The sequence below is a fragment of the Pollicipes pollicipes genome, unplaced genomic scaffold (assembly GCF_011947565.3).
Source record: "Pollicipes pollicipes isolate AB1234 unplaced genomic scaffold, Ppol_2.1 Scaffold_5724;HRSCAF=6776_pilon_pilon_pilon, whole genome shotgun sequence".
Lineage (NCBI taxonomy): Eukaryota > Metazoa > Arthropoda > Thecostraca > Pollicipedomorpha > Pollicipedidae > Pollicipes > Pollicipes pollicipes.
This window is the reverse complement of record NW_023596746.1, coordinates 5,732,460-5,750,779: the sequence shown is the minus strand read 5'-3', so window position 1 is coordinate 5,750,779 and position 18,320 is coordinate 5,732,460. Positions and strand designations below refer to the sequence as shown.

Here is an 18,320-nt window from a genome sequence, read left to right as displayed (position 1 = left end):
ACACGCAGCAAATGTGCTACATGGGATCTCCTTTATATCGTCGAGTCAATTCAGTTCCAGGTAAAAGCAAGGTAGGTTATGAAAAATTGTGATTGCTAGAAATACGTGACCATAAAGGAATCGTCACTGCCATTAACATTATCATAACGACTGTCCTGTTGCCGTGCTCTCAAAGCATGACATTCAAGGTCGCTTATTTTTGTAGCTTGCATTTTACCTGAACTGCTCTAAAGCTCAAAATTCCAGTCCAACTTGCCCATGAAGCGCTCAATTTGTACACGCAGATAGTTTTAGTTCAAGAAATAGCTTTGCGTTATGCTTCATGCTTGAAATCTAACTATTGCGATATATCTTCTGACGTCATTTTTCATGCTTGGAACTCAGGTGCCTTTATATGCGTTCTTACATGCAGCCTTAGCCCATACCGTAAACAGTACGCCAATGCGCGCGAGTGGTTGGTGTGTGGTAAGGTCGTCTTTATCGTTTACTTTGGCTTTGAGATGCCTTGAGCTTGATTGTAAGACACGAATGCGATTAAGGGCGGTGTGTTGGCTGCAGAATGTACTTGCCTGATTTAGTTGATGGTCCTGATGGCTTTTAGTCTGAAGCATTGTATTATCTTATGTTTGGGTATCATAGCACATGAGCATGTCTTGTTCTAAACTGGTGAGTTGTGGACCGTGTCCAGATACGCGACCATGCTGGAAATGACAAGACTGATGTTTAAATTCTTGGATCAATTAAGATCTAACTTGGATTAATGGCCTTGATTAGCTTGTCAGGCTTCTTACTATGGTTTAGCCAATGCCTGCTATAATCTCGCATGCATTTCCCTGGCTCTCAAAAATGTGCAAGGACTAGCCATATATGATTTTCATGTGTGGGAGCAAGACATCACAAGCTTTAATACCTTAAATGATATCCCTAAAACAAGGGAAGTGCTCCTAGTTGGTATGGTTGAACTTATGAAGATTTTGCAAATTATTTCAAGTCCATGATTGGGATTTAATTTGGCACCACTATTTCATTCAGATCACTCTAACTTTCATGAAATAAAGTGACATCAAAAGCATTATGTCTTCAGTACAAATAAATAGGCACAACTAATTTCTGGTCAGAAACAAATAAACTAATCTGGTAGTTTAAAGGACATCTGTCTGAGGGCATGTTCAGGGAGGGCTCATTGTTTCCAAATACCCTAATCCCATAAGTTCTTGATAATTTGGCATCATAATGCAGCCTCCATGTCTGTTCATTTCAGAAAGCATTGGTGCTCTTCCAGCTAGCTGATAACATTGAGCTGCCTGGTCACAGGAGATATTGCATCAGAAGCATCTACTGATATAGGGTTGTCCAAACCATCTTGAGACTGAGCACTGTCCCTCCCAATCTTCTTGTGTACCGGCCCAGGTGCACTTTGATGTGCCAAAGATTTATTGATCAATTTGAAGGCCATAGTCCATTTAGAGCACACTCCGGCTGTTTCCTGAGAATATTTAGCCCTCCTAGCATCTGGATGTATAGAGGATCATGGGATTCTGCAATGTGTTCCATTGCCCTTCTGACATCCACATTGGATGAGGGATGCTCCCACCTACTGGCAGCTCATTACTGTCAGGTTTGTGAACTGAGGGTGGTGCCATTTCCAGTCAAGTTTCAGCTTCTTGTCATGATTATCCCAGCTTTGGATTTGATTGCTATGATATTAATTTCACAGTTGATGATTTTGTAGAAAAAAACAGGATATGGTGCAAGATCCATGCACAAGTCTTCAAGGGTTTGCATAACAATGTGGTTAGAACATTATGGCCTGATTTTGATTCCATGCCTTCTGCACATGCCTTGCACAAGTGTGGACAGTAACATACAGGACAGGTTCAAAAATTTGTAATATCTCCTAGGAAGTTTGAGCCTCAAGGTGAGAGATTGTAATTACTTTATGATTGTAACTGATGGCAAAACTTGTTGACAGGCTGGAGGACAGCAGTGTTGCTGCCCATTATGAAAAGCAAGTGAGTATTATCTATGTACAGCCCATGGTGTCTTATTGTTTTTGGTCAATCTGGCTTAAGGTGTTATAGCACATTTAATGGTATTTTGATTATCAAAGTTATCACATCTTGTGAAGCAGTTTTGTGTTGATATTTTTTTAATTAGCTGTGATATACAAGTCTCATATATAGATAAATCTGGCTGCATAATGTGAAGGTTTATTGTGCCCATGGACAGCATCCTCAATAAACATTATCAAGGTGTCTGCAGCACCAGAGGCCATTCAGTGTGCTCAGTTCAGTGGGCTGTGATAATTAGCAAGACACAAGTATGTGCATCTTGAACACCCATGCTGAATCCAACCCTTCACAGATCTTAAGATGACTGTGACAATGTGCTAAAGCATGTTGGTGCCTGTTGCCATGCTAGAATGCAGTGACTGACATAGTGGCTTGTGCTAACACATTCTGAGGTCAGGCTGTGCACTAGCAATGTTGAATTGTGTTATGGTATGTAGTGCATAGTTTCCAAGATATTGCACTGTCCTTCCTTGATGTATAATGTCATCTGTGTCTCCATAGCTGAATGGCCTCAAAGAGTGTAATCCACCCAGGGGAGGAATCTGAGTCTTCTGCTGATGAGGCATACAGTGACGACGAGTTTGTGACCTCGGCGGACCTCGAAGAAATAGGTGGGTTTAATGGCAGAGTCATCACCGAGTCACCACTGATACAGGGAAGTCTGGATGGCCGGGTGGCAGGAAATATTGAACGTTGTGTGAATAAGGATTCTGAGAAGCACAACTTTTGTTTGCTTTTGTGTTTTAGTGATGTTTAGGCACGAGCTTGCCATTGTCTGGAAGGCAGACATTGCCATTTGCTCATTCTGGGTTTTCTTAACATTGGGGAGCAATCCTGGAAGGGGCCATGGATTCTTGGGGGCGCGTAAGGTTTTCGTTTTTTTTTTCCTTGGGGTGGAGTGTCGCGTAGGACGTCAGAAGGCAATCTTGTTCGTAGAAATGTGTTAGTTGCCGGTGTTGTGTGCTGTTTTTTCGGGGAGGAGAGCACTTTTGATCTTACATGGCGGGCGGCAGAAATGTATCCCGATTATCAGAAAAATGGGATGATGAGTGAAACGAAAAATGGCATGGGAGACGAGTTACAACTGACAGTGAACCATGTAAAGACCACGATCTAACACCCAGTTTTCGCTGAACGTATTATTAAGTGTCCAAACGGAAAACTCATCGGAACGATCCGCGCATTTGGCGTTGAAATAAAATGTCAAAGCGCAGATCTGAGATAAATCGACACCAGGGGTCGCTGTTACTGGCAGTGTGAGGTCCCTTATCCTTCAGCTGTTAGTTGTAAGAGAGACGACGCGAGATTTTGCAGGGCGTAGTTGTTATTTCAGTCCAGCGGTTTGTATCTACCACGGGGAATATGCCCCCCCCCCCCCCCCCCAACATGGATTGAGAGCCAATCGACGGCGTTATATCTGGAAATTGTGCCCACTAACGCCAAACATGAACATCTCGATCATGATATTTACCTTGGCCTTGATCGCCGCATGGCTAACGGAATGACAGGATTTGAATGACGTCATTATGCCGTCATGAATGTCTAGGCGATTTTGTAATGCTGTTCCCGGGATAGTCTCCCCATGTTAATGGGCGCTGTAGCTCAGAAACTAGAGGTGTTTAGATCTTAAGGGCAGAGCTTTGGAATGTACCGAATGATCTTCAAGCTGGCTGTTATCAGTACCCCATAGAAATATGGAACAATGCCTTAAACAACGGTGGCACCATTGGCCAGTGGGCAGTTATGTCCGCGCAGGGGACAATGTTTCATAAGCATTCCTGTTATTTAAGACTGTGATGTTGAAGCCCCTTGTAACAATGGCATGATGTGTCGGTGTATTATGTTCCTCGAACCGGCGGATAATCGAGGCTCCTTGCTTTGCCGACACCCAGAGCCACCGGGCTGGTACTCTACGTAAGCCTGGCTAGAGCGGCCCCTTTCCTTCAGTGGTGTTGATGACTGCACCGCTGTACTGCAGACACGTCCGTGGCTGCTGTGCAGGGGCAGGCGTCCGTGCAGCAGCAGCGGCGGCGGCGACAGCCGGCAGCCAGGCCTGACGACACCCAGCACTCGGTTCTGCACCACAAGCTGCGTGAGTCCAGTGCCGTTCAGGAGGCTGAGGTGCTGGCGACTGTACTAGGGCGTGGGAAGACTATAAGACTGGGGGAATCCGTCTTAAGCCATCATAAAGTTCTGGAGCCCGTGTGGTCCTTGGCCTCCCCGAGAATGGCCCCAAAACCAGACACCCTGGCTACGCCATTGCCTACAAGCAATTTGGATCGAGCGTTTTTGAAACTGCGGCATGGTCCGCAGTTGAAAAGGTCGAGGACTGTAACTTGTTCAGTGCTTTAGCGAAGAGCATTATTCACATAAATAAGACAGTAGTATAATCCTTATTCCAGGGGAAAAACAGGAGAATGGAGGTATAGTTAGGTTGATTTTTCGGCAACATGTCTTTATCGAAACAATAGCAGAAGTGAATTCACTTTATTTACTTCTGCTATTGTTGCGATAAAGGCATGTTGCCGAAATATTAACCTAACTATATCTCCACTCTGCTGGTTTTTCCGAGGAATAAGGTTAATACTACTGTCTTATCTAGATCGAAGACTGCGGGAAGTGGTCTTTTAATATTAGACGCCACCGTGCAGTAATTTATGTGGCGATAGGTTTGACACCGACAGCAATGCACACAGCCATCAAATGATCTAATGACGTCACACTTGCCCCGAAACGCTACCATTGGTAGAAACGTAGGACAGGTCCGCCAGCCGTGAAATCCTTTTTTTTGTTGGTACGCTGCGGCTGGATCACAAGCTCGGCGAACCCTCACAATGTCGTTTTTCCCCGTCCTTGTTGCTTCTGGAGTGTCGGGGTCACTAGCTGCACATAGCATGTGCCGGCCTCTCAACCTGCAAGAACACGCTGTGTATCTGTCAGGGGTAGTCAGAGTTCATTAGCTACCCATAGCTCAACGGGCGGAGACTCGGCTAATGCAAAGACGTGCTATATGCTACTATTGGTATGGATGCAGTTATGGATGCGTTTGTGCATGAAAGCCGTAGGATCCTTTGCAAATGTTTTTGCTCCCAAAAATGTTCTTGTGGGTTATTTTTAAGGTTATTTACTGTTGTAACTCTTTGTTACTCCCAAAGGTGGTCGGAATTATTATATTTTGAAAATGTAGACCCAGTTTTCATTATATATATATATATATATATATATATATATATATATATATATATATATACATATAATTTTGACCAGCGCGTTATTGCCGATGTCTGCTTTGGTTCTGGTCACCCGATATCACGATGTATGCGGTCGGTGGTCATGGAGGGAATGAAACGTTAAGATCGAGGACCTGTTGATCCCTATATTGTTTTGTATTTCAATCGTCATTTGAACGCCTATATTTGTTGTCTTCCGGTAAGGTGCGCCAACATTCTGCGATCCGGTCCTGATGGATGCTTGGGGAAAGGGACGGGTTGTGAGCAAGGCGAGGTAGATTGGAGGTGTAGATGCCCCGCCAGCTTCCGGAACGTTGAGCATGACTTGGCACAGCTTTATATGAATTAAGATCACAATCCCCTTCCCACACATGAACTGCACGCAATGCCTTCGTTTCTCACGCCCTTCCGTATATCTCTGGGGATATGGGCATTGGCCAATAGCAGAGGAATCGATGGCATCTTTAACATTTACGCGCGTTGGCCATCCGTTTCGAATGAAGCACGTAGCCACGGAAAGAAAAACTCACAGGTGAAGGTTTCTCAGGAAATCTGTTACTTGGGCAGCACATGTTCAATGAAGACGACATTGTACGAAACGGAATTTAAGGGGATTAAGCCCCGCGAGAGTGTTGCCGAAGTACCTACAGTGTTGAGTTGGAAGTCAAAGTTGAAGTTGAAAGAGAAGTATTGCGTCATGCTTATGCATGGGATGTGCCATTTGTTTTGCTCTCCGTTCATGTTCTCGGAGCACGTGGTGCTGCATGCAGCTTGCACCGACCATGGGGCCGATGCATCAGATGACCACTGGGTACCAGACTGGCTGTGCGTTACTGTGACCGGGTCAAAACCTTGGTTGGCGATTTAAGACCGATCGTCAGTGGATGTGTATACATCGCAGAATGTCGAATTTATCCAACTGTTCTGTCTGAAGGGAGAATAGACTTCGTTGTGGCTACCTCAGTAATGACCTCGGTAATAAGGGGCGTGGCTCTTTGATATCACATTGCAACAAATAGGAAACGCAGAAATATGTAGGAAGGACGGAGGTGGGCATTCTGTGGGCACCTGCCGCTCACATAATGTCTGTGCTGTAACCGTGCCAATGCTTGTGCTGTAACCGTGCCAGTGTCTGTGCTGTAACTGTGCGTGTCATACTGCGGTTCTTCTGACCCGCAGTATCTCGAATCCCGTGCTCACTGCCCCACTCCATTGCAGGTGAAGCCAACGTTAAATTGCGCAACGCCATCAAGCTTCAGATTGTCACGCCGTACCAACGGTCGACCCGGAATGTACGGAACCTGACGTACTCCCTGTCCAAGATCCAGGTGAGTGGACAGTCGTCACACTGGTCGGCTGACCCGGCGCTCGGTCAGGGCGGACGTCCTGGATCTGGCGACGTCCAGATCCAGCTGAGTGGACAGTCGTCACACTGGTCGGCTGACCCGGAGCCCGGTCAGGGCGGACGTCCTGGATCTGGCGACGTCCACTGTGTGACGTTCACCCGGAGCCGAGGGGGTTCCCTCGGTTGACGGTGGCAGCGTGTTGAAGGCGACTGGATATACTCCTTCGCGCAAATTTAATCATTTGCTTTTCCAGCCCGCTGATCAGGTAATTCGTAAGGCGTTCTAGGGCGTGCTTTTACGCACGGTATTGACTATCTTTTTGCTTGCTGGCGTTTCTGTCAATGACTGAAAATCACAGCCGGCTTTGCTGACCCGAGAATCACAGAAAGCATCGGAGCTGCGTCTTGCCGACCCATGTCGCTTGCGATGCGCCGTCACACTGCCTGAACGCGATCTCCACTGCCCGCCCTCTGATGCTTCTGTTAGCACCCAGATGTGAGATATGCGCTCGTTATGCGTTGGACGTTCTTACGAGGAGAAGGCGTGCTAGATTACCCCAGGGACAGAAAACAAGGAGGAAAAACAGCCTTTGGTGTTCAGAGCCCATTGTGACTGCAGTAAAGGCTGTGGTGCGCAATGTCATATGGTTTGTCATCAATACTATGCGAATAACGTGCACTTTTTTACTTCATAATGATTTAACTAGCATTCGTCACCGGCAATGGCGTGTAAGTTTCCATCGTCACTGTCTGTAGCTCTGTGCGCTCGTTTTACCTGAGTGGGTGGAAAGGTATTAATTTAGAATGATCCTCGCCAGGCCTCTATGTCAGAAGCTTGTCTGCACCTGCAGCAAATCCGCGACGATTTGAAGGCAACCGAAGATAAAACATTCGACATCGTGTCCAGCGATTATCTTGTAGACGTCAAGATCTAGGAAGTGGTGATTCACTTGCTCCTTATGGTCAGCACTGGAGCCGGAAACATATCTGACTAACTAACCTCCATCTTACACACAAATATCGCGATGGGTTTGATAAACGATGAACTGGAAGAGGTCAGAAAGATGTGTCAAAACGTGGTACTTGACAGTAAGTTAATAACCTGCGTGCCGGCCATGGTTCGCATCGAGATCCGCAAAACCGACTTCAAGCAGCTGGCAGCGTGCTTCCAGTTTCCATCCGAATACCCTCGCCAGATCATCCTGCTGGAGCTCAAGAGCAAGACGCTGTCAGACAAGCTGCTGGAAGGCCTCGTCAAGATCTGTGAGGCCGAGGCTAAGAAGCTGCTGGGTAAGCCGCAGATCCTGCCGCTAGCCAAGTTCGTCAGCCGCTTCCTGGACGAGAACCCGCTGAGCTGCTGCTCTGCTGAGCTGTCGCGCGTGCGCCGCGAGGCCCTCGCCGACGGCGACGAGCTCAAGCTGAAGCAGAAGACGTCGACCGTGTCGCTGTCGCTGCGCTGCCAGCAGTACCACTACCGGGCGCACCTGGTGGTGCCGGCCGACTACCCGCGCGAGCGCGTCGCCGTCGAGGAGCGCAGCTGTAACCTGCCCGGCCCGCTGCGCCGCTGGCTGACCGGCCAGGCTGGGGAGCTGGCGCGCTGCTGCGTCGAGCCGCCGCTGCGGCCGCCGCGCAACGCGCCGCCCTTCGAGCCACGTCCCTCGCTCGAGCCCGTGGTGCGCTTCTTGGCTACCGACTTTCGCCGCTTTCCTACCGACGTCTGTCAGCACTGCAAGAAGGTGAGCGTCGGCCGCAACTGGAGAGCCAGTGGGTTTCCTGTGGGCGTGTGTTGGGTTGACGAGAGGGATGTCCGTGGGCCACAGGTTATCAGCTCATGTCGAGCGTTGCGCGATCGGTCAGGTCCGTGGCCCTATGGACGTACTCATGGTAAACAATCTCGGCGGGTGCCTGAGTCATCTAGTTAAGAAATAACGTTCTTTTTGTGCCGAAATTTGTTTCAAATTTTCAGCATCTCCTGGTGCCGACAGGTGGCACTGCCCGCGGACCCGGCCGATGTAGTCGAGGACGGCGGCGCAGACCTCCACGTGGAGCGTGTCTACTGCGGCCACCTTTACCACTTCGGCTGCCTCGTGCAGTACATGAAGACGCCGCCATTCGACGGCGGCAAGAAGTGCGAGTTCTGTGGCAAGCGCATCTTCCACGACAAGTACAAGGTGTCGCCGCAGCTGGCCGAAGCGCGCTGGGCGCAGGAGCAGGCGCGAGAACGCGAGCTGGGCGAGGTCATTGACTTTCTGTCGTGACGTGGCGTCGCCTGGCCGCTGTCTCGACGCGACTATCCGGCCCGTGTTCGGTAGGACTGTGCGTCCGTTGGCACAGTATGAGGTCCTCGCACGTTACCTATCGCTGCAGCGTTATTTGCTGTAAGCTGAGCGCTCCGGATTGTGACGCTGACTTTTCGTGGCCGCATCGTGTTTGAACGCTTTGGCAGGGACTTCTGGGATCGTAGCGTTGGGACGCGATGAAACCGGTGCTTGGAGAACGCTTTTACCTGATTGGTTCAATAAATATCCTAACCAACCGATTGACATTAGAGGTGACATTAGAAATCTGGGGACGTCATCCCATTTATTCTCGCTCACGTCAATATCCATAGTTTGGCCTGGCCGAAACGCCACGGGTACAACAGTGATCACCTGCAAGGCGAACGCTGCCTCTCTGCAGCCGCTTGCACACCTGACGTCGAGCGTCCCAGAACCCACATGCGATACCACACGTACTGCTGACTGCCACGCACTGTCGGCACGCGTCCACTCAAACTCACAGCGGCTACGCGACGCGATATGCGCGACTACGCCGGCTCAGCCTGCTGCTGCTGCTGCTGCTCCTGTTGCTGCCGTCGGAAAATCTCCTGCAGCCGCTCGGTGGCCGACTGTTCCCGCTGCGGGGCCCGGTACGCCTCCTGAAACAGGCGGTACAAAGGTCAGGGCACGGTGTGCGCCCCGCTCGCGTGCTCTGCGTCCGGCGGGTGGGGCGCACCAGCACGCCGGGTTTGCAACGTCTCCCCAGAACGTCCAAGTCAGGCCACGTGAAGATCACGTGAAGTGATCCCTGAAGGTGGAGGATCACAACGTGAGGTGTCACAACGAAGTAGTGGGGAAAACAACTGCGGGCCGGAATGGCGCTGCGGGCGGCGTTACCGGCCCAGTAATACTTGTACTGGTGATAGCCCGTTTGAAGATTAACGCAGTTGTGTGAACGGCACGGCCGCGACCTAAACAAGATTCAGCATGGATGCTGTTGTCACGCCATTTGTGCTAAAATTTCCCAGACCTAAACACAGTCAAGGGCAAGAAATAACGTAGCAGCCCCACTTTTCAGTCTCCACCCACGCTTCGCTGTTTGTACTGCAGGCCTCGGCGGATCACTCACGCTGGGGAAGGTCTCAACGTTGGCCTGGGGCGGCACGTTGGTCCAGGGCGTCCAGACGCCCTGTATGGACGGGTGGTCGGTGTGCTGCAGCTTCCTGAGCCGCGCCACCGGCTGTCCGCTGCTGCCGCGGGCCACCTCCAGCCACTGCGCCACCTCGTGCTCCGACATGCACTTGATGCCCAGGATCTCCGTTTCGCCGTTCACTGCCGGATTGCGAGTGGTCAGCTGTGGGCCATACCAGCCTGGAGATCGGTCGCTCGAAGCAAGAAACTGGACACTTCCCCCTGATAAGCGTGACAAGCTCCAAACAAGAATATGTGGTGGGTTTATGGAAGCATTAAGACAAAGCACTAGTTTAGTACCAGGGATGAAATAATTGTTTGGATTATTGTACTTGTCTGGTGTGTTCGCAGCTACGCGACTTTTCGGCCAGTTATCTCTGCGGCCCTCATCAGGTGTTATTGAGTCCTGAGAACTGGATGATGTTTTACTTCCAGCCATGCATGTGTCACAACTCGAATTATCCCCTTATAATTGTTGTGACTCCAACTAGGCTCTTCTTATTGTGAGTGCAGTGCCCTACCAACTGAGCTAAATGGGAAGGATAAACTTTCACTGTTCGAACTTGGTGTCCTTCAACCACTCGACATCCAGTAATTTTCCCACAGAATTGTCGGCCATATTGAACTGACATCCATGCTTGGCTTACTGGTTCGCCAATGTTGTATGTTCCGCCACCTTGATCTTTCTAGTTATCTGGTGTGCTCTGTCAGTGATTATTATCTCATCCCATGTTGGTTACAAAGTTTTGACACTGAAAGAGTCCTGTCTGGTAAGCTTAGTTGGTGAAGCACTTGACTCACAATCAGAAGTCACCGGTTCAAATCACGGTAATTTCAAGGAGAAAATTTGGGCTTTTGGGGTGCACCATCTATGATAGCCTTTTCAGGACTCAATAACACCTTGCAAAGGTTGGACAGTTCACTGACCAAAATATTGTGTAGATACTAGTACAACATATGAGGGTGTTAGCCAGAACAAACATTTCATCTAAGGGAAATATGTAGCATTGTTATTAAGCCCATCATATTTAAATAGATGGTGATATATAAAATATATGACTCTGGTTCCATCCAAGCACATTCCAGTTGACATCATCCAGCCTCACAATATTCCAGTTTGATGTGTGGTGCACGATGTCGACGTGGTTTCAAGTATACCACAATCCCCGGATTCTTCTTTGCAAAATCAATCACATGATTCTCTATGAAGTCTCTGAAACCAGTAGAAAGAATGCATCATCATTACATGGAATTAATAACATTAAGCATATTCAATGATAACACCTACATGTCAACATTGTTCCAGTGAGTGGCAAGACCTTTGCCAGGCAACATCACTATGGGTACATCTCATCTTGCATGCATTCATTCACATGGTGAGGTGTAAATCAAGCAAATAGTTGGTCCATGGGCAAAGCATGCTGTGCCAGGTCAGTGTGGCATACCTGTTGAAATTAGTTACTTTAATTGGAAAACATAAAGATAAATATACATCATTGACTTGTAGGTAATAACACCACATATTTTCAGTGATCATAACATTGATAATGCTCATCTGACATTGGCCTTATGGTCTCAGTCATTTGGTGAATAGCAGATCATTAAAATGACATATCCCAGATCTATATTTGATGGCACATAACTACTTGGGTCATATGGTGCCCATCCACACCAAGCCTCTCATTCTTTCAAACCTCCCATCTCTCAAACTGTCAAAAGCTTCTCAAATTTTCCCTGAAACCTCCTACTTTTCTCAGTTTCATTTATTATCATATCATGGGTCATCCAGAATTATGATGCATACAATAAATATGTACTTTGCTGATGTGAGGATATATATATATATATATATATATATATATATATATGTGTGTGTGTGTGTGTGTGTGTGTGTGTGTGTGTGTGTGTGTGTGTGATGTGTGTGCAATATCAAAACAATCATATGTTTAGCTGAATGCATAATATATTCATAAAACATGGTGTTTCATACATAGATCACATTCATAGCCTGTTTCAGCATAATGTAACATGAGATATACATACCTTGCACCTTTACTGTCACTGTGCTCCTTGCAAAACTTGACTGTTATTCTTTGCAATTGACAAACATATCTTCCCAGCCCATTCTGTATTGGTGCTTTGACAAATGCTGACTTTAGGAACAGATGACTGTGGGACATGTTTCTCCTTCCAGAAATGCTAGTTAACTGAAGAAGTAAATAATGAGTCACATGCGATTAAAATGAGAGATAACAGCACCTGCATATGTTGCAAAAAATGCATTCTGAACCTCCAAGATTAGAACCTGATCACAAGGAATATGGTACACAGAGCAACTTAGCAGGCCCTACAGGAAAGAGCTGCTTAAAAGCAATGAATCAGGTTCAATACTTTCTTCCTTGTGTCCCTATAATCTACCAAACTCTGGAAGTGCCATGCGCCTGTCCGAATACACGCAGAAACTCAACCCCTTGGGAGATACCACCCCCGTTCCTAACAACTCGCGCCCCCCTGTTTGGGACCCGGGCGCTCTTCATGCGTTTCAAGCAAATTGTTTCGGATGTCTCTAATGCGCAATTTATGTACACAAAGCCCAAGCAAGCAATTAATATTTTAATATTTAAGGGAAAAATACACCTTTAAACAAGCAGTTTCTATACAAAAATGCGAATATGTAAATAATGAAGGATGGAAACTTCATCAAGAAAGGGATACAAAGCTGTGTGGATGTAATGTATTTTATCTCATTTAATTCAGTGCCTTTTTGCACGATAACTCAATATTCTACGCAACATATCCTCAATAATATTTGTGTCTGTCTTAGCCTTCATCTTATTCGGAAAGTAGCTTTAAGAATTATGCCTATTTTCAAGCTTAAGTTAAAATTGGGATTTTTGGTGGCGCTGCATTCGCGGTCCTTTCCGGTCGAAGATGGGGGTGAGTGTGTTGTGGGGCGGCCGGAGTCCGCTATATTGTCACTTAAGACCGATATAGACCGAATATCAAAGTAGGCTTAAATGCATCGTTGGGCCGAATTGATGAACTGGCTTTGAATCTATGTACGTCCTGCGCTGTGTCAGGACTAATGCGTACTTGCGCGTGTTTCGAGTGTTTTCAACGTTGACAATATACCGAGAAATGTATCGCTGGCTTTAACATTCGTAAAATTGTGGCATGCTGTACCGTAAATTTAAATTTAGCTCTGGGCTGAAGGGTGACAAGCGAGTGCCAATAGTGTTTTGGTATTGAAGCAATGTAGGACTAGTCTGATGTGATAAATGGGAGTGTGCTAGAATAGCTGTTTTTCGTATTTTAAGGTTGTTTTTTTAATAAGACCTTTCTGCTTACATCTTGTGGTGTGGGCAAGGGTCAACCTGTTTGCTTCTGATGGCATGGCTAGGCTCAGTTTACCTAAATTTATTAAAGGTCTAGGGTCATGGATCACGTGGTGGTTTTTTATTGGCACAATTCAACCATAATCCACTGTTTCATGTGATGAGGGATGTGTATGCTGAGTGTGGTGCTTTTGTGGTCAAGTCTTATTTTTGGCCAGTTTGGACCCAAGAAACAAGAATGAATTTTATGATGGACTCTGATGTTCCTTAGTAGTACTCACCATTTAAGCCAAACCTGCCTGCTTTTGTAATTTTTTGCTTTCTCTGAAATAAGTGGGGTGATGTTACTGCTTTGTTCAACATGCTTGATAAAATGTGTATTTTTCTGCTTGGAATTTGCACAATTTGCCTTATGCCTGATGTGTTATGTTTCATGGTTATCAGCATTTTATGGAGTTTTAACATCTTACATGAAGCTTTGTTAGTTCCTGCAACAGGTTTTGGATGTTATAAAATGCACTAGGAATTGGTAGCTTTTTTAATGGCTTTCATATTGAACAGCATTTTAAAATATGTGATGTCTTCATACTTGTTTGCAGATGCAGCATGTAAAGCACTGCTCATTTGTAAGATACCAATCCCTGATAGATAGCATTCAAAATTTTACAAGAAGTGTTCTGTCATCTTTTATGTTATGTACCATTCTTTCACTACATCATTCAGCATAGTCAGTTATGAAGCATGCTAGATTAACAGTGGCAGCTAGTCAAGAATGAACATTCCAAGGTGTTTGAGATGTGGATGATTGTGGTGCCTAGAATGTAGATGTGCTGACAGGGTGTCCTGGGTTGTTGAAATACATGATTGGTGTTGAGTTGGCCATTATATCAGACATGTCTGGTATGCATGCTAAACATGTGCTGACTTGATTTTTGTTGCAGGACAAGGCCAAGAACCCCATGCGGGATCTCCGCATCCTGAAGTTATGTCTCAATATCTGCGTTGGTGAATCTGGTGACAAGTAAGCTATTAGAGTTGAAAATGTCGCCATGCACTAGTGACATAATATACTAGCCCTGGTGACATTTTGGGAAGGCTTGTCATGCATGTTATATTGGTACATATTTCACATATATTTGCAAGTTGTTATTGGCCTTCATTGTTTTCATTAACTATCTTGAATATAATGGGAAGGCACACTGGCAAAATTGATAGCACATTTCGCATCCTCCCAAATGAATGCTCCAGGTTAAATTTGTGGCTAGGCCTGGAGCTCTAAGTGGTAACAGCCCCTGTCACCCATGTCTTCACCTCCCTTTCATGGAGTCCTAGAATTGCATCAGCCATTCTGCTGCTGAGGGACCATGGACTAAGTTGGATTTTATCCATGAATTCCCTGCTACTGGTATCCAAGGTGCTAATCATGCAGACATGCATCCTCCTTGGCACCTCACAAGAGGTATGTGATGTTGTGAGTTCTACTCCCATCTTATCTGGATGAATGCCAGTGGAGATGCATGTCAAGTTGCTTCTCTAGCCAGAACTCTAGCATCAACAGCATCCACAATATGTGCATTGTATGACTTGGGTGTGATCTTGGTGGTGCTAATATTGAATATGTGAAGGGCTGCAAGGTCCATCATTGTTATGAAGTTGTGTAGAGCTGCCAAAGAAAATGTGTGGTAGTTCTGAATTGCCTGTTTGACATCAATTTTGTTTATCATGCAGGTTAAATCTTTGCAAACATGGTACGTGAGTTCTGTTGTCTGTGCTGCAAACCTGGAGTTCCACAATATTAGTGGTTGCAACAAAGGCTCCTGCAAACAGGAGTGCTTTTATCTTATTTCTACTGCAGAACATTCTGCACAACGTTGGTGCTATGCTATGTGACAACACTTATTGCAACACCTTTATCCTTCATTACCTCCACTGCAAAATATTATGCAGCCATTGCTTATGCACATTACACACACATTACACGAGCATTGCTCCAATGTAAAGATGTGTATGCAACATTAGTGTTACAGCAAACACATGTGGACAAGTGTGCTGTAGATGTGATGACAAGTATATGTTTTTGCATTAAATGTTTGTGTGTTGTACTTTGTTGTGTATGGGTTTTGCAGTGGATGTAATGATATGTTGAAGTCTGAAGTATAGATTTTGTGGTGTACCACTGATGTTGAGTTGTTGCAGTAAAAGTAATGTGTGTAAGTGGAGTTAAGTTCTTGTGGCAGATTAATGTTTAGCTTATAATGTAGCATTTACATTTTAAGTAGTTTTGCAGTAGTGCTTATCATGTGACACCACAAACCTGAGTGTGTATTCTGTGTAGGAATAAATGATCACAGCAGTTGAAGCCTAAACTGTGACTAAATAGCCATTTTGTTTGTGCTACAGACATGGTGTGTGGTGTGTGCATTCTGTTATCTATACTGTGAGGAGTGCAGGTTGTTGATGGTCAGTCATGCTTGTCAGATCGGCATAAGTGAGAGCCCGACAAGATGGCACAGTGGTATTGTTCCATGTTTGGTCTGATTATTGGATGTGTGTGTGGATATATTAGTAAATTTCACCTCATGGCAGACTTGTTCTGGACAGTGTCTATATTTCAGGAAGCTGAAAGTGCTCTGTTTCAGGGTGACCCATGCTGCCAAGGTGCTGGAGAAGCCGACAGGCCAGTATTTCAGGAGGCTGACAGTGCTCTGTTTTCAGGCTGACCCGTGCTGCCAAGGTGCTGGAGCAGCTGACGGGCCAGTCGCCCGTGTTCTCGAAGGCCCGCTACACCGTGCGCAGCTTCGGCATCCGGCGTAATGAGAAGATCGCCGTCCACTGCACGGTGCGCGGCCCCAAGGCCGAGGAGATCCTCGAGTGCGGCCTCAAGGTAAGTGTGTCTGCAGTCAGGTGGGGCAGGCAGCAGGCCAGTCAAGCCCATCCCACTGGTGCTGTGCTGTGCTGGCTCTTTGCTGGCTGGAAACTGGCTTTACTAGGATCTGCTGGCTATGGAACTAATGGGAATGGCCTTTTTAATCAGTTGTGATTCGCGTCGTTTTTCTGCTCGGAAAAGATAGCTTAAATACCATAAGGGCATGTGTTCTCGAACTTTGTGGCGCCGCCCTAGCTCTGTATGCACAGCCAGGTTCTGTTCGTAGTCAGCTGTTTGCAAATAACTTGCTTTGTACAGGTGTGCGAGTACGAACTGAGGAAGGGCAATTTCTCTGACACCGGCAACTTCGGTTTCGGTATCAAGGAGCATATCGATCTGGGTATCAAGTACGACCCCAGCATCGGCATCTACGGCCTGGACTTCTACGTCGTGCTTGGACGGCCAGGTGCGTAGCAGGGCATGATGTGCATCGTCCATGTGCCTTCAGCAGCAACTGTCCTGTGGCTGTTGGGTGTGTTGACGGAGGAGACGGCGCGAGCATTACTACCGTTGGCATTTCCAAACCCCATCCCTGTGCGGCGCCCGGTCACCCGGATCTGCAAGGGGCTCTTGACCTTCAAAATCACGGAATTTATGTAATGAATTTGTACGTAACGTGTATATGTGTTACGTTAACAAGAACAAAATATGCAAGGCCACATCAGCAAAGAGAGTTGAAGGCATTTCCCATTAACACGTCTGCAAGCTGTCTCAGTTAACGTATGCTGGCGTCCGTCCCGACAGCTCATTTGGTGTTTAAGCACCTACCTCCCAAGTCACCCACGGGTGGAGGTTTGATTCGGTTCAGACGCTCGCTGTGTCCCTGATCGGGGTGGCGCGCGGCTGACGGCGGCGGTTGCGTGAAAGGGCAGGACGGATCTTGCCAAGTATTGCGGTGCGTTACAATTCAGCCGCTGGGTTATGCCTTTGATATGGAGTTGAATTATGCCAGGTCATAGTCTTTAACAGAAATTACAAACAAAATACATTTTTAAGTTGTATCGGCTCATCGCGGTTTTAGCGGCGCGTAGTCTTCCTCCATTCCGTTCGTGATACGAGGTAAAGCCCACCAAGGTGTCATAAACTTGGCCCTGTTAAAATTCCCCAGTTTCTAGAGCAGCGCAACTTATTTTGTTTGGCTGAAGGCTGCACGAGTTGGTTCAGTCAATCAGATCTTCGAACGCATTATGACCAAAATCCGACAGGTGGCTGTCAGTTTCCTAATTTGACGTTTGAATCGAGTGAAACAGGAGTTCAATGGAGCCTGCTACTTCGGAGGTGCGCACATTCATCCGGTCTGCGGACTTTTCAGGTCGTAAAACGTGGATAGAATTCAAGATAATGGCATGATTGCTGTGTAAATAATGGCATTGCTGGTATTCAGTCGGTTACCGTCTGAACATCGGATGTCTGCACATGAACGCAGGGGGGACGTGTCCCTGATCAGTTTGTCAATTATATGAGGTGATGTGCGTAAAGGTACACTGTTAGCTCGTGCGTCCGCTGTGATGCGGATTTGTGGGGATGGACATGTGTGAAGATGGGATTTCTCTCTGCGATGCCGGACATTCCATGATAGGTTTCGCAGAACTAACGGTGCTTTTGTAGGCCGCGATGCGGATCAGTATGGGATACGTGGACTTATTATCAGCCTACTGCTCACCATTCCTGTTATCCGCCTTGAAAGGCAGTTGTGAGGGGAATACGGGCATAGTAATGCTGCAGTGAGCAGCATTGCCACTTTCATTGATTTGAAGCAGCGGCGTAATGTGACCTATGGTGCATCCGATTTCTCCCGAAACCGCGCTAAACGAACGCATGCCGCGCGTGTTGCATTTTATTTGAATTCCTGCAATGGCATGCAGGATTCAGAACTGAACGCGTCCCGGTTTGTTCAAGGTCGTCGGTGATGACGGAGGGGCTTGGTGAGCGGATGTCCTTGGTGACCGCGCACGTGACTGTG

The 18,320-nt window shown here is 46.9% G+C and overlaps 3 protein-coding genes across 11 annotated transcripts; 2 read left to right on the top strand and 1 right to left on the bottom strand.

Annotated features, from left to right (window-relative positions):
• The first annotated feature begins 47 nt into the window (after positions 1-47).
• LOC119102203 (uncharacterized) lies at positions 48-9,187 on the top strand. Of its 5 annotated transcripts, none has more exons than XM_037225556.1 (7): positions 48-71; positions 1,973-2,012; positions 2,574-2,683; positions 4,051-4,164; positions 6,521-6,630; positions 7,466-8,383; positions 8,633-9,187. In XM_037225556.1, exons 6-7 carry the CDS (start codon positions 7,673-7,675, stop codon positions 8,903-8,905), a joined length of 984 nt encoding a protein of 327 aa, XP_037081451.1. In that variant the 5' UTR covers positions 48-71; positions 1,973-2,012; positions 2,574-2,683; positions 4,051-4,164; positions 6,521-6,630; positions 7,466-7,672; the 3' UTR covers positions 8,906-9,187. The 5 variants fall into 5 exon arrangements, with proteins under 5 accessions (XP_037081451.1, XP_037081448.1, XP_037081452.1 ...); XM_037225553.1 differs by lacking the exon at positions 48-71 and adding an exon at positions 414-465; XM_037225557.1 differs by lacking the exon at positions 48-71 and adding an exon at positions 452-470.
• Positions 9,188-9,211: 24 nt separating this feature from the next.
• On the bottom strand, positions 9,212-12,629 carry mRpL43 (mitochondrial ribosomal protein L43). 5 transcript variants are annotated; one of them, XM_037225559.1, is made up of 5 exons: positions 12,565-12,629; positions 12,140-12,303; positions 11,203-11,309; positions 10,035-10,237; positions 9,212-9,564 (listed from the first exon to the last, which is right to left on the bottom strand). In XM_037225559.1, the coding sequence occupies exons 2-5, from the start codon at positions 12,274-12,276 to the stop codon at positions 9,454-9,456; spliced, it is 558 nt and encodes a 185-aa protein (XP_037081454.1). In that variant the 5' UTR covers positions 12,277-12,303; positions 12,565-12,629; the 3' UTR covers positions 9,212-9,453. The 5 variants fall into 5 exon arrangements, with proteins under 5 accessions (XP_037081454.1, XP_037081456.1, XP_037081457.1 ...); XM_037225561.1 differs by having other exon boundaries at positions 12,583-12,612; XM_037225562.1 differs by having other exon boundaries at positions 12,595-12,612.
• A 379-nt stretch (positions 12,630-13,008) lies between these two features.
• RpL11 (ribosomal protein L11) lies at positions 13,009-16,763 on the top strand (the record flags this gene model as incomplete). Its single annotated transcript, XM_037225563.1, is given in 4 exon segments — positions 13,009-13,033; positions 14,373-14,452; positions 16,147-16,315; positions 16,616-16,763. Coding segments are annotated over 4 exon segments (403 nt in total), but the record flags the coding sequence as incomplete, so codon positions are not given.
• Between the last annotated feature and the right edge of the window lie 1,557 nt (positions 16,764-18,320).